General features: G+C 46.1%; 1 protein-coding gene and 1 pseudogene across 2 annotated transcripts in view; one reads left to right on the top strand and one right to left on the bottom strand.

The window, feature by feature from the left end:
- Window positions 1–16123, bottom strand: part of XPO6 (exportin 6) — a 119133-nt gene that overhangs the window by 27288 nt on the left and 75722 nt on the right. The window contains exons 10-13 of one of the 2 annotated variants that reach the window (XM_024560549.3): window positions 12643–12751; window positions 10998–11090; window positions 9804–9873; window positions 521–680 (exon numbers count right to left, since the gene is read on the bottom strand). In XM_024560549.3, the coding sequence (XP_024416317.2) occupies window positions 521–680; window positions 9804–9873; window positions 10998–11090; window positions 12643–12751 (432 nt within the window). The remainder of the gene's footprint in view (window positions 1–520; window positions 681–9803; window positions 9874–10997; window positions 11091–12642; window positions 12752–16123) is intronic. The other variant, XM_024560550.3, reaches the window with a different exon arrangement.
- LOC128779661 (ubiquitin-ribosomal protein eS31 fusion protein-like) lies at window positions 8971–9792 on the top strand (annotated as a pseudogene).

The following is a 16123-nucleotide window of genomic DNA, read 5'->3' as shown; positions in this document are numbered from 1 at the left end:
GCCCTAGTTTAACTCCTTAGGACCCTAACAGGACTAGAAAAAACAGTCCTACTGAGGAAAATTCCACGTCTGAGAGCGGGCAGCCTACTTGGATAGTGTCTCCTGCCTGCCTTTTGTTAATTACTAGGGCATTCTACTGCCTCTTTACCCTATGAGCAAAGACATGAAGACTGACCTCACCTGGTTTCTTCTGAGGTGAATCTTGTCTTTATACCTATTACAAGATCTTCAATGAAATGACAGACTATATTCATTGCCTGCTACATGCTAGGCCTGGTGCTAAGGGCCTTATCTCATTCAATTCTCCCAATAAACCTAAAGATACTGTCTACTCCATTTTACAGATGAGGAATTTGTAGTTCAGAGAGGTCGAATAATCACTCCACATTCACCCTATATGCGCAGAGCCTTGGTTTACCGGGCGCCAGAGCAGAAGCTAGCTGGCCACATGCTGCCCCTCCCACCAGGTACAACTGAGCCCTGAGGAGGGAATGGCCTCACACGGGAAGTGCTAGCCTACCTCTCCACGACCGTGAGTGCATCGCTGAACCGTGCAGCAAACACGTCTCCAATAAAGTACTCAGCCAACCGGCCCACAGCCTGCAGCAGGGAGCTCAAGTCTCTCAGGGAACAGTGCAATCGCCGGCAGTCATTCTCTGCTGTGATGTTCAGCCTGTGTCCTGGAACAAAACACTCAGACAGTTTTCCACAGGAAGAACACACTTTGGTTACCGTGATAAGTAACAGCTCATCCAGGCAACCGACATTTCGCAAAACTAATCCTTGAAACATAGCAACCCACAGGCTGCTTCCCCGGACCGAGCAGGGAAAGTGGGCACAGTCTTCACCTAACACCATACCCACATGCACTCCAGAGCCAGAGGGAGAGAGGGACAGCAGAGGAAGAGGGACAGCCTGGAGTGTGCTATCATCTATCTGATCCCTCCTGACACTGTGAAGGACTGACGACACCAATTTTACATACGAGAAAACACTCCCAGGTAGGTCCAGTGACTTGCCCCATATGGGTCACATTTCCAGGGCAGAGCAGGCGTCCTAAGCTCAGTGTAATCAACCCCAAACCTGCTTGCCTTCTGCACATGGCCCTGTCACAGAATGACATCTCCATGGGCTGAGAGGCAGGATTCATCCCTGCCCAAAGAACAGGGTGCACTCAGCACTGAACCCCAGGATGGCTGTAGGAGCACAAGATGAAACAGCATAGGACCGGGATTCAGAAGACACAGATTCCCTGCCACTTGAGATATCTCTGTGCCTCAGCAAGCCCCTCTAAGTCTCAGTTTCCTCATCTTCAAAATGGGGGGGAGGGGGAGCTATTATCTGACTATTACAAGGATTAAGTTAGAATGCATTTTAAAAACCTTGTAAACTATAAACCATTTCCAAAGTTGGTAGTAATTATGGAAAACAAAGAGCTATTGATTTTCTAAAGCCCAAAACACTTTTCAACATAATTTCTTCAGGCTAAGCAAGGAGGATGCAAAGATGAAGGACAAAAACATCCTCAATTTAGCAACCTCCTTTGCCCCTTGGGCCCCTCCACCCACAGAGGTCCATAACCCGGACAGGAGGGCTCTATGCCTGATAAAGCCCTCCTTCACCCAGGAGGAGGGAGGGAGGCGCAGCAACAGTCAGATCACTGCCCACTCGGTGCCTGCAAGCCCACGACTCCCCAGACTCTTTGCAAGCCTGCCCCCTCCGCTGCCACTTCAGGTTATTACTGTTAGGAGGCAAGAGCCTCACAGTCATCATCACCAATCCTCCTCCCAGGGCACTCCACAAACATCTTCCTAGAACCCTGATCTAAGCACACAGCTCTTCTAAGGCAAGATATCAACCCTCCTGGGGCTCTCTCTGGCTAAAGGGGGAGGGCGCAAATTCCCAACTTCAACTCCAGGTCTTTCATGACCGCAGATCCTCCTACCATTCATTTTATCATCTAGACCCAGTGATAATCCCCCAGTCACCTTGGTGTCTCTGCCTGGACTGTCCATTCCATCCTCTGCCCACTGCAGCCCCTGCCTTGCACATTCTTACACACCCTGCATACTCACATAAGCATTATTTCTTCTGGGAGGCCTTCCCTTCCCTCTCCAGACAGAGAGCCCATGCCTTCCCCACGCTGCCCCTTCCTGCATTCCTCCAGGGCACCTTGTGCACAGATGGACATAAACTAAGGATTTACAGGTCTCCTCCCTGACTACCAAGTCCTTCCTGGTGAGGGGCCACACCCACATAGTGCCTGATACAACACAAGTGACCACAAATGTGTAAATGAGTTCCATACAACAGAACAGAGAGAAAACTAGACAGAGCAGGAGGAGGAGTCCAAGGAGCTTAATTCTCTCACATTGCCCTTGGGAATATTCACTTTAGTATTAAAAGGTGAATACGGGTAAGCAACACCTAAGGAAAGAAAGCCAGCAAGGCTGAACACCCATGAAAAAAGTGGTGGATAAAGTAGCAAGTTTGATGCCTCAGATCCTACACTGACTTCCAAGTGATGAGTGTGGGAACAGAGCCTTTGACGGTGTCCACAGGAGACTGGAAACGCTTTGGTCAGGCATTGTTACAGTGGGTCACATCCCAAGGAGAAGAAGTACGAAAGGAAGGGGCAGCTCAGGGAAGGACCTTACAAGGAGACAGTCGGTGACAAAGGCCAGCTCTGACTAGCCCCCAATTGTGTGTTCCCCGTCCTACACTCCACGTGTCTCAGTGCAGAAGACAGGACTGTTAGCCCACAGGCGGCCCTGTGCGGCCACCAGAGTGGGTGTCCAGAGGAGTGAGTCAGATCCCACATCAGAGCAAGAGAAGGACCACCCCAGGCTGCCAGCCCGATGGGCCCGCAGAAGACACAGAACCAAGAGATATCTCTGGTCACGCTGGGTCACGTGAAAGGGAACACTGTCCCTCTCCTCATCTCCAGGCTGACAAAAGGAACACAATGATGCACCTTCTAAATGTTCAGATTTTCAGGGTTACAGCTAGGTAACCGACTCCCAGGGTAAATTTCTAAAACCCGCTGTTCCTCTGCACACCAGTCAAGCCATAGGGCTCTGTGGGAAATAAACCCTTACGAAAAACACACCTGGGAAACTGGATGTGGTGGTAGTGGTACGGGCCCAAAGAGATGAAGCCAGCTCCACTTTCAAAAAGCCATGTGGGCGGGGTTTGAACTAGTATCAGTAGCCCCTCACACTCCGTGTACACACCCATCTTCTCCTCCAGGCAGCTCTACCCTGATCACTAGTTTTCAACTTACCTGTTGTACTTAACACCTAGGGGTATACCTCAGGTACCCTGAGGTATACCTAAGAACTAGGTTCTCAAATATTTTAAGCATGGAGGGAAACATTCTGTGTTTCTCTTTTAAAAATCAAAACAGCACCCTAAATTAAGTTTCCACTGGAGTACAGACCCTAACAGTCATTAGGCAACTTAAAAGCTGTCCTGCCCAGGCCTGCCCCTCTGCCACCGCATCCACACGAATGCACCTGATGCGTGCCCTTCCCCTCTGTCCTTCAGCCTTTTCCTGGACACCTCAAGTGGATGCCAGAGAGCCCAATGCCTCTTCAAGGGAGCCTTCCATCTCTGAACAGCTTGGTCAACAACACGGGAAATCTGTCTCCCTATAAATTCCTCCTTATTACCCCTTGTCCCTCTCTTGAAAGGTAGAATACACAACAAGCCTACGCCTGACGACACACGGCAATCTTGGAGAGATGTGAAGACAGGGGTAATGTTTTTGCAAATCTCTTGACTGAAATACATCTCTAGGAGTCCCTTCCATTTTTACCCATGTTACCCTCCTTCTGAGAATCCTTGCCATCATGGACATTCCCCTCCAAACCTGCCCTAATTTGTCCAAAAAGGGCAGCACCTATAAAGAAAAACAGCCCAGAACTGCTGTGTCTGAGTTTTATTAAACTATTCTTTGTTTTTAAATATATTTATTGATTATGCTATTACAGTTGTCCCATTTCCCGCCCCCCTCCCTCCCACATTCTCCTCCTATAGTTCATGTCCATGGGTCATACTTATAAGTTCTTTGGCTTCTACATTTCCTACACTATTCTTACCCTCCCCCTGTCTATTTTCCACGGATCATCTATGCTACTTATTCTCTGTACCTTTCCCCCCCTCTCCCCCTCCCACTCCCCTATTGACAACCCTCCATGTGATCTCCATCTCTATGGTTCTGTTTCTGTTCTAGTTGTTTGCCTAGTTTGCTCTTGTTTTTGTTTTAGGTGTGGTCATTAATAACTGTGAGTTTGCTGTCATTTTTACTGTTCATATTTTCTATCTTCTTTTTCTTAGGTAACTCCCGTTAACATTTCATATAATAAGGGCTTGGTGATGATGAACTCCTTTAACTTGACCTTATCTGGGAAGCACTTTATCTGCCCTTCCATTCTAAATGACAGCTTTGCTGGATACAGTAATCTTGGATGTAGGTCCTTGCCTTTCATGACTTGGAATACTTCTTGCCAGTCCCTTCTTGCCTGTAAGGTCTCTTTGGAGAAATCAGCTGACAGTCTTATGGGAACCCCTTTGTAGGTAACTGTGTCCTTTTCTCTTGCTGCTTCTAAGATTCTCTCCTTCTGTTTTATCTTGGCTAATGTAATTATGATGTGCCTTGGTGTGTTCCTCCTTGGGTCCAGCTTCTTTGGGATTCTCTGAGCTTCCTGGACTTCCTGGAAGTCTGTTTCCTTTGCCGGATGAGGGAAGTTCTCCTTCATTACTTGTTCAAATAAGTTTTCAATTTTTTGTTCTTCCTCTTCTCCTTCTGGCACCCCTATAATTCGGATGTTGGAACGTTTCAAGATGTCCTGGAGGTTCCTAAGCCTATCCTCATTTTTCTGAATTCTTGTTTCTTCATTCTTTTCTGGTTGGATGTTTCTTTCTTCCTTCTGGTCCACACCGTTGATTTGAGTCCCAGTTTCCTTCGCATCACTATTGGTTCCCTGTACAGTTTCCTTTGTTTCTCTTAGCATAGGCTTCATTTTTTCATCTGGTTTTCGAACCAATTCAACCAATTCTGTGAGCGTCTTGATAACCAGTGCTTTGAACTGTGCATCTGATTGGTTGGCTATCTCTTCGTCACTTAGTTGTATTTTTTCTGGAGCTTTGAAGTGTTCTGTCATTTGGGCCATTTTTGTTTGTTTGTTTGTCTTGGTGCATCTGTTACTTAAAGGGGCGGAGCCTTAGGTGTTCACCGGGGCGGGGTAACGCTGGTGGCTGTGCTGTGATGCTGTAGGTGGAGGAGGGGCCGAGAGGGAGCAATGGTGCCCGCTCCATTCTCCTCCGGATCTCAATCCTTCATTCCACTACCCACAATCAAACTGGGCCACTCTGGTGCTGGTTCCCGAGTGGGTGGGACTGTGCACACTCTAGGCCCCTGTGGGTCTCTCCAACGACCTCTCCTGTGAGGCTGGGAGTCTTTCCTGCTGCCGCCCCAACCCCCACGGGCGTTTTCAATCAGAGGTTTGAGGCTTTATTTCCCGCGCTGGAGCCCTGGGTTGCACGGTCTGCCTTGCTCCCCACCGTTTGTCCAGTTTATCTGTGCGCGAATGTGGGGCTGCGGGGTGCTACCTGCCGCTCTGCCTGCCCCTTTCTCCGCCACTCTGAGTCCAGCCCTCTCGCTTTATCTGCACGAATATGGGGCCGCAGGGTCTGCCAGTGGTCAGACCGCCTGCCCCTTTCACCCCACAGTCTGCCAGTCTCGGTCCCGTCACGGCAACTCGAGTCCTCTCCGCCCCTCCTACCTATCTGGATGAATGTTTATTTTTTATTTCCTTGGTATCGGACTTCCTCGCCGTTCGATTTTCTGTCAGCTCTGGTTGTGCGAGGAGGCGCAGTGTGTCTACCTACACCGCCATCTTGGTTCTCCTAAACTATTCTTTTGAACCATATGAAATTGCTGCCATTTGACCATTTCTGACCTAACAAAACTGCAATCCTATATAATTCAATTTAACACATATGTGCCATCTACAGTACATGTTAATCAAAACTGCAGCTGGTTTTTTTCCTGCTATGCCTGCATGGTGGACAAATACAGGCACTAAGCACCTCTAACCCAAGTCCCCCTCACCTCCTCCCCTCGCCTAGAAACCCCGCACCACCACCACCACCACCACCACCACCACCACCACCACCACCAAACTGCACAAGGCACCACCTCAGCTTGAGGAGGGAGGCCAGAGTTCCCACTGTGAAAAGATGTTCAGATCCACCCACATTTTCGTCTATTTGGCTAAGGCTAGATTTCTCCCCAATAGCACAGAACATCCGCAAAGTGGAAGCTTTAGAAGACAATACTGCTACATACAGGTTTGAGAGAGAGAAAACATCACAGCCACAAACCAAGTCCTTCTGAAGCTACCAGATGCGCTCTAAGCCACACCCAAAGAACAGCTCCCTGGAAATCACTGCCTTGGATAAAAACATATTAATGTTAATGTAATTCAGTCTTCTCTTTTTGAGGAGGCTGAGGAGGTGAAGCTATGAAAATCAGCACTTGCAGTATCCTGCCCCAAGAGAACAAGTCATAAATGGTCCCCAGCAGAACAAAGAAGTCCAAAAATCGTATACATTGTAGATGAAGCAGTCTCTTAGGCAGGCAAGTCTTCGTGGCTAAACAGAAAAGTTAACAGGGTTACTCAGAGCAGAACTACTGCCCCAACGAAGGAAGAGCTCAGTGAGCAATGGCATAACCACCTACATACAAAATGGATACTTTAGGGCCACGGAAGAACACAGATGCAGTACCAGAAGCACAATCACCAGAGGGGATTTCTCAAAACACACCCGGTGGGAAAGACAGACAGTGAGCACGAGGCACCTCGGGGGCGAGAGCGCGCACGGCAACTGGCACGCAGCAGCACTGCGCTCTGCGGTGGATCTTGCCGAGGAAGTGGAAGCAGGAAGACCAGTAGCAGAGTGTGTGTGAGACTCTCACCCACACACACTCCAGAGGACACCCCAGAATTAAAGGCTGGGTGGAGAAATGTGAATCACAGAGGTGGGCCATCCTCCTCAAAGAAAGGATAACATGGTTTCCGCTGCGAGGCAGTAAGGCCGACTAATACAGCATGGAGGCTATTTGAGAGGGTGAATGTCCACAGGAACCAGAGACAGAATGCACTCAGAGTTCCACTTTTTAATAGCCTTGCACTGGAAACTTGGCTTTTGAGCTGCCTAGGAATGGGGGAATGCTTCATCATGGATAAAAGAGCTCATTTTAAAACAATAAGTTAACGATTTCTCTGGCGTAAGAGGTTTTGTCATTGGATTATGCACTATGGACCAGGCTGCGGATACAATATGATCTGGAAGAGCCAAACCAAATGCACTGTGAAATCTGCCGGTAAATGGGCTTCAATGAGAGCAGGTATAGGACATTTTATTTAGAAAAAAATAAATCACATTATCACTGGATAAGAAGCTCTAAGTTATCAGCTGTGTCTCAGAAAACCAATTTAAGAATCACTGCAGATTTTCACCAGAAGACAAACTCACTGGAGTGTAAAGTCAGCTACAGCGCTAAAAAGGAAACTCAGGGAGCAATTTTTGAGTGCGAAGGAACACATGCTCGTTTTTCTTAAGATCAAGAATAATGTCTTTAGGGCACTGAATACATTCCAGGGGAGACCACCAGGGCACAGTTTTTCCCAAAAAATGGACTATGGAAAAATCTGCAGCAAACGTATACAGTCGAATGATTTTCATTAATATTAACAGCATGTTTTACAGGCATGTCTGCTTTGAAAAGTGGTCTTTTTAGAAGTTCTGTATAAGCTGCCCTCACCCTATCTACAAAACCAGGGCCTATGCTTGGAACGTGCCAAGTCCCATCAACCTCCTGGGGCCCAGTGAAGTATTTAGAAGCTAATATAGCCATGGAAACAAGCCATCACGGCCACCAAGGAGGACAGTCTCATAAGGAGCTTCCCAGGGAAGCTCTGCCATGAATAACAAGTTCATCCAGAAGCTGGGCTACACCTTGGGCAGCTCTGTGCCAGGCCGACACAACAAAGGGCACCACAGGCCAGGGCCAGGCATAACTCCTGTAAGGAAAACCCTGTAAAATACCTATAGAAGATGGGAGGGTGGGGGACACAGGTGTATTTGCAAGTACAATATTAAATGTCTGCCGTTTTGGGCTGATACAATGAATGCCAGATTTTAGTTAATTCGACTTTTTATAATTCCCCATTATACCATCCAGGGAGTAGCACTAGGAAGCTTTCTGTAAATTAACATCTCTGAACATCAATTCCCTTCTTTGTAAAACAGGAGTTACTAATATTAATGCTTTACACCTCACAGGGCGTGAGAGAATTAAATAGAATAACAAGCAAATAATATAATGCCTGGTATGTAATGAGTGTTCCACAAATGGAGGTTATTATCATTACTATTAACACAATAACAACAACAACAACAAAAAGCTAACCCTAAACCCCCAGGAGGTGAAACCTGTAGATGGCAGCCCAGAGCCTTTCCAAACTAGCTTTGACCAGAGGCACCCTCGGGCCACTCATAGCAGGAACACTAACATTTACTAGCTATTGCCTGCTCCACTTTGCGTCTGCTTGCTTGGAGTTGCTCTTATGTCCTACTGGATTCTAAGAAGAAAGAGCACATCACAGCAAAGCCCATGGTTGTTTTTTCTAGCACACCTGATGGTTTAAAGGACACAAACTTCCTTTCTAATCTGCCGTCTGTGGTGAAATTGCTGCCAAGATGCAAATTTTCCTGACAACCCTTATGGCAGGGGTGTCAAACTCATTTTCACCGGGGGCCACGTCAGCCTCACGGTTGCCTTCCAAGGGCCGAATGTAATTTTAGGACTGTATAAATGTAACTACTCCTTAACTGTCAGGAGTTGAAATTTCATTCGGCCCTTTGAAGGCAACCACAAAGCTAATGTGGCCCCCTGTGAAAATGAGTTTGACACCCCTGCCTTATGGGAAGTCCATCAGTCTCAAGGTTGAACCCTCAGGTACAACAGAAACTGTAAAGGCGGAGACCCTAGATGAGGAAGGAACCCCTCCTGATCAGCTAAGACTGACCCTGGCCGGCCAGCCGCTGGCGGCAGGCACTGTGTCTGACGGCAGCATCGGAAGGAGCCGGCTCTCTGTCCCGTGTCGAGACTTCGCGGTAACGCTAAGGAAAGAAGGAAGCCTTACACCGCTCGCCAGGGCGGCGTAAGCGTGAGTGAAGAAGAAGCCTAAGTGAAGGACGGTGAAGCTGGCTGTCCTGAAATACCACGAAGTGGATGCGAAGGGCAAAACCCGTCGCCTTGGTCGGGAGTGACCCACAGATGAATGTGGTGCCAGAGACTGTACGGCCACTTCGACAGACATTATTGTGGCAAATGCTGTCTAATCTATTGCCTCAACAAACCAGAAGGACAAGTCATTGTATTTGGGTTAATAAAAGACATGAACTAATTAACTAACTAAATAAATAAAGGACATAAAGGCATTCTTATTGCTAGGGTTTTTAAAAGCTCTACCTTTTATCCCCCCACTTTTACCAAATTATCCCCCCTCCGCCCCCCACTGAAACACCTCTCTGGAATATACTCATAGCCTCATCTTTCACCTCCCCCACGCTCCTTCCCATCACGGTTTCTTCCTGTTTAGATGTGGGGGGAGATAGAGCAGCAGGGAAGTGGCAGTGGAGAAACCAAGCTCTGACAGCAAAGAACGCAGTAATTAAATATTAGTCCATTTTCTTACAGGCTGATAAATTAGAAAATAAAACCAGTTTACCTGACCCCGAAGTAACTACAAACTGCTGTAACCCCAGATAAACGTCTAAATTGTCCTGAAGAACTGGGAACTGAAAACAAAGAAACAATGATTAAAAAACTCCATAAATGTGACTTTTAACAGCATTTTACCATTAAAACAGTATAAGTACCTATGGGGGGGAGGGGGTAAAAACTTTCCTCTGGGAACCTTTACGTGCCACTAAGAAAAGATGGCTTCCTTCAGTGTCCCCACCCCCAACAATTTCTACAACTGAAACCACCAATCAATATTTGGACTAAAAAAGAAAACAACATCACAGTTTGATACTTTTTTTAAACAAAGCAGTAGATGCTTGATATGATTGTTATGTTCCTAGAAGAGGACATCAAGCCCCAAACTGATCTGACCCTTTTAGAGTTGTGAAACAGGGCTGCCTCCCTTCAAATCCAAGGCAAACCCCATCCTCGAGAGGCACAGATGTGCCTTTATTAAGGTATGTGGCAACGTGAAAAGACAGGCCATATTTGGAACTCGCTTTCCCTTACTCATTGAGCAGACGGGACCCTCATAACCAGGGCTGGATCTTCTTTCTAACTTGGTAATTCCCCATTAAGATAAAGATAAAACTTTAATGGGACAGATTCCCTAAGAACAGTAAACGATAAAATGGCACACTCCACAAGAGAACCCAAAACACAGCTGAGCTGTGCAATGCAAAGCTGACCCCGATAAATTATCTTGCCTTTGAAGAAGAGATAAGCTTAATGAAATCTCCTCAAAAAACAAGTACCACTTAGTCAATGAAATCAGTCCTATGACTAAAGATTCTAGCATGTAAATACAGACAAAGAGTGCCAGCAATTTGCCAAGAGTGAGCTTTACAATGGCTAGCTTTTCAGCAATGTTATTCATATAATTAAATCTTCTATTTGGCCTGGCCACTTTTGAGCTACTGATGAAGGCATTAGTAAAGTTGCTATTACATACAACAAGAGTTCAGGAAAGAAAAACAGGGCTTCCAAAAGTTGAATCTAAAATATTTTGGGAAAATATTTACATTTGATCAATTTGAGGGTCGGTTACAGTAGTAATTCTGTTTAGAATATATACATATATATTTTATAGTACCAGAGAGTAAAAAAGCCTTGCTACTCCTACTATGTGGGCCGGGAAATCATTAGGCTCCTCATCCCCCTCCGAATGGTGAGTTACCAGTGTTGAGAAGGCGTGTGTGGGAAGGAGCTCCATCACTTTGGCCACTACCTCCAAGCTCTGGCGTAAGTACCGCTGCCACTCCGTCTGCTGCTGCAGGGAAAACACAGAAGGGTCAGCTCTCCAAACAGGCAGTCTCATCATTCTCCCTGCCCATCTGTCCTCAGCCTCAAGTCCACTCTTCAACACACCAGTTTGAAGAAATGGCAAATGAGGGAACCAGGTTAATTGGAACTTTAAAAAGGCCAAGCTAGATATATATTTTTAAATCCAATAAATTAATGTCATTAAAAGCTTCTTCATAAGAAAGCAGATGATCCATGCCAAATGACCTACTTTTCCCCCAACAGTCATAGAAACATAGATAGAAAAACCCTTGGGAAATGCTCCAGCCCCCCTTACATCGTCGCAGCTACAGGAACCGGTCACTCATGCCTTCCGAGACCATCCAGGGCCATTTTCTGTAACTGACCAAATCAGTGCCACTTGAAGAATGGTCTACAGACAGGCAGCTCCTGGGGACTTGTCAGAAATGCAAATGCTGTGGCTCCCACCCAAACCTCCTAAATCCAATCTGTTTAACACCTGTGCTAGTGAATTCCTATCCATGTTAAAATATAAGAAGGGCTGGCCTAAATCACACAGTTAACAAGAAGTGATGCTAAAGTTTAGCAAGCAGCTAGCAGGCGCCTGGCATGTAGCAGTCCTTCCTCATGTGTTACCCTCATGTAACTATCAACACAGACATACCATCCTCCTTTTGGGAGGTGAGAAAACTAAGGCTCAGAGAAATTCAATGCCCAGATCGCCGTCTCCTTCATGCCCAAGGCCACAGAGATTCAAATCCAGGCCATCTAGTTCCAAGTACAGGGTACTTTCTGACCCAAACATGGTTACCCTCAATGCCACGCCAGTGACTTGAAAATTCTGAAGTACATGGTGGTTAAGAAAAAACAACACTGGGACCCTGGCTGGGTAGTTCAGTTGGTTAAAGCGTCGCCCTGATACCCACAGGTTGCTGGCTTGATTCCCCAGTCAGGGCACATCCAAGAAACAACCAATGAATGCAAAAATATGTGAAACAACAAAACAAGGTTTCTCCCTTCCTCTCTCTCTCTAAAATCAATTTAAAGAAACAGAGTAAAAGAGAACGCTAGAGCTGTGTCCTTATAGACATTTTCCTTACCAATGCGGGCACATCAGCATCAATAAATTCGGAATTTATTTTAAGACATATCAGTTTACAAAGTGTGCGCAAAAGAAATTTCCTTTCATTCTAGCTTTATCATTTTAGTATCGCTTTAAGTATTTCCACTGGCACCCAACTTCTACTTGTTGCCAGAGTGGGAAGTGGAGATAAGGGCGTCAGACAGAGGGACATAGAGTTCTTATTAAACCACTTTTCACTGTACACACGTACTTACATCTCTAGTCCATACTGGTAAAAATGCCTGTAAAGCTTTGTTTACAGTTAATAAACCCAAAGAGACTGGCAGGATATGAATTTCAAATGAACAACTCAAACCAGTAAGACTACTCTGGCTTAAAGAGTCTCCAGAGCAGAGGGCTGATGGGTTCCAGTCTCCACTTTGCTTCACACCGCAACACGACAGGGACTGAAGGCCCACTAGGGAGTGCTGCTTACATCGTCATCCAGGGTCTCGTCGTCTAACTCCTCCAGCTGGGCCTGGTTGTATCTGAACTGGATTCGATTCAACACCTCTGTGAGCAAGAGGACCAGGGCATCTTCGTACCTACACGGCAGGGAGACATTCAACATCAGGTGAAAGCAAACTTTTAGCCTAGGATTTCAAAGAGGCTTCCTGCGCTGTGAAAAGAATCATACCCGTGTACTGAGTTACCACACACAAAAGGAGCACCTAAACCAAACTTAGTCTATGGGTGGGCCAGTGTGTGTGTGAGAATGGAACAGTGGCAGGGATATACCTTTGTTTAACTATGTTCTGGCACCTTCTTGATGGACTGACCCCTGTATCATTATATAATGTCCTTCTTTGTCTCTGGAGTAATTTTTGCCTTTAAGTATATTTCGTCTGATATTAGTACAGCTAACCCAGACCTCTTTGTGTTATTGTTTGCATGGAGTATCTTTTCCTATTCCTTTAATTTCAACCTATCTGTGTCTTTGAAACTGAAGTGAGTCTCTTGTAGACAACATGTAGTGGGACCACGGTTTTTTAATCCATTCTGCTGATTTCTGGTTTTTAACTAGAAGTTAATCCTTGACATTTAATGTAATTAATTACTGATAAGGAAGGACTTCTGCCATTTTGCTATTTATTTTCTCTATGTCATACCTTTCATTCCTCAATGCCTCCACTTTGTGTTAAGTAGCTATCTAGTGTACATTTTAAATGCCTTGTCATTTCTTTTACCATATGTTTTTGGGTTATTTTCTCAGTGGTTGCCCTGGGGATTATAAGTACTATATATATTAAATATGAATTAATTCAATGATTTTTTTAACAACTATGCAAGGTAAGTGGTATTAATGGTGTTTTTCTGATGAGAAAACTACAGTTGACAACTAGCTGATTTGGACCCAGCGCTCCCTAACGCAACATTCCGTTTCTCCATACATAAACCACCAATGGGCTTTGAGCCTGCTCCACCCACTGCCCCAAACCTTCTCTTTCAGTCAGTTTTAACAACACTTATAACCTAAATGAAGGAATGTAAAAAAGCCTGGGGAAACCCTGGCGCTTTGATCTATGTCTAAGACTAACTTCTCACAGAGACTCTTGGAGCCCGAGGCTTGGATATTGCTCACAGGTGATGAGAACTCAACTCAGAAGACACCAACTCACACGCAACAGTTGCTAACACAAGGGCCACCAAACCGCTAATTTTCAAGAACAAACCCTGCTGCTGACTAAATAAATGCTTGCCTGTCCTGAAGTGTCTCCCAGGAAGTTCAGGGATCGCTCCCACCCATAAACCAAGCCATCCAGGCTGCTTATTCAGCTCGCAGTGCCAATTTACTCTCAGGGCTGTGATGCTGGAGCTGACGCTGTGCAAAGCACATCTGTCCTTGGCCCGTTAGGCTCTGTCAACAGGGTTGCAGGAGGGAGACAGGAAGGCGGCGGGAAGGGACTCCATCCTCCCTGTGGGTGGTTGTCCCAGCAGTGTCGCCCCAACAACAGTCACCTGGCAGTAGCAACTGGTTCCAGTTTCCAGCTTCCACACTCCCAGAACCAGCCTCACCATGCACTCCCAGGCATGCCAGCAGCAGCCAGGTCATTCCCTCTCCTCAAAAGACTGAGTCCGAGTGCCACAGGCCCCGCTGGAGCTCCTGTGACAGCGGGGTGGTTCTGTCCTCAGAGATGTGAGAGCTTAGCTGCCTGGGGCCCAGCCCTCTGATGCTCTAGTTTTTAGTAATCCCAACCTTTCCTTTGTAGCCCTAGACCTACAGTTATCATCTGTTATCTCAGTGTCACCCTTTTGCTTTTCCAGCCCTCTAAAATCATTTGATTTACTTCCCAGATTGAATTCTTAAAATAATTAAGTGTAGTTTCTGTTTTCCTGACAGGTGCCTAATAAACTGATCAGTCTGTCTAGGGCAGTAGTAGGGCAACACGATAACCAAAGCTGGCAGCTCAACAGTGCCGAGATCAAATACAGTCCATTTAGTCTAAGAGTTACACAACCAGCCCTGACTGGTGTGGCTCATTGACTGGGAGTCGTCTGCAAAGCAAAAGGTGGCTAGTTCAATTCCTGGTCAGGGCACATGCCTGGGTTGCAGGTCCAGTCCCTGGCAGGGGCACGTGCATGAGGCAACGTATCAGTGTTTCTCTCCCACATCAATGTTTCTGTCCCTCTTTCTCCCTCCCTTCCCTTTGCTCTGAAAATAAATTAAAAAAAAAAAAAAAGTTACACAACTCATGTGATGAGACTCTACAGAGAGAAACTAAACACCACTTAAAAATCCTCCTGAACTGCCACACTTCAGAGTTTGGTGGGCACAGGAGCTCATTTACTCACTAGAGGCAGACATGCTGCCCAGCCTTCCCCCTAGCAATCCGTCCCCTCAGTGTTTATAAATGACTTAACCTAGATTAGACTGGCAACTCAGCATGGCCCAGGAAGGAATACTGGCAGAGAAAATCACCAGTAAAATAGGCAATATCTGTGGGAAAAATGGCCAAGAAAATCAAAATCCCAGTTCAGTACACTTCAGAGAAAAGTAAGATCAAACACTTAAGCCTGGAGCTTACATTTGTCATTTGCTCAGGACATAAATTCCTAAAGTTACATAAATTTCACGCTATAATTTGTTATGACGAACCAAAACATTTTCACAATTTTGCTAACAACAACAACAACAAAAAAAATCCACTTCAGACCAGAGGACAGATAAAAATCTGTGATCTGTAAACTGCCTTGTTGAGCTGAAACAGAATTTAAAGACTTTGTCAGCAGAGGATAACCCTAAATTAGACCTAAAACCCTCAGCAACCAGAGTCACTAACTGCAACTTAGGTTGAAAAAAAAAAATCACTTAGAAAATTGAAGCCTTCTTGGAACCAGCCCGAAGCTCACTCAGGCAACTCACCTCCCGAAGGGTTTGGTGCGAGTCGGGGGGGCACACACAGATGGGGCAGACTCTGGTTGCCTACCCACTGCCCACTCCTCCCTTCCTTCCCTCCTGAGTAAGGGAAGGAGCGCTGGCACTGAAGCCATCTGGAAGACTGCATGTCCTAGCCTCACTTGCAGAGGGGTCTGGTCAAGGCCGTACTAAAAGAAGTCATTGGGTGGGGCCCCTGGGAAAGCTGCTTTCATCCAACCTCTCCCCCTTCTGATGTCTATAGATTCAGCACCCATCTCTGACCACAAGGTGACTGCGGAGATGGAAAACATGCCTAAGGCTAGTAGAACACACAGGTAAAAGGACCCAAAATATCAGTCAACATTCAAAGAATGAGACGACACTGACCATTTATCAAGGGAAAAACAATCAGAAAATGCCAACCTCGCAATCGCATCCATGCTGGACTTTTAAAGCAGGTATTATACCCATCCTCCATGCGGTTCTTCAGATGGAAGGTGTTTTGAACTGAATTGTGTCCATTAAAAATTTTTATGTTGAACCCCTAACCCAAAGTGTG

This window comes from Desmodus rotundus, chromosome 1 (assembly GCF_022682495.2).
Source record: "Desmodus rotundus isolate HL8 chromosome 1, HLdesRot8A.1, whole genome shotgun sequence".
NCBI classification, from domain to species: Eukaryota; Metazoa; Chordata; class Mammalia; order Chiroptera; family Phyllostomidae; genus Desmodus; species Desmodus rotundus.
The sequence above is the reverse complement of the archived record's forward strand: the minus strand, read 5'-3'. Positions and strand labels throughout refer to the sequence as shown.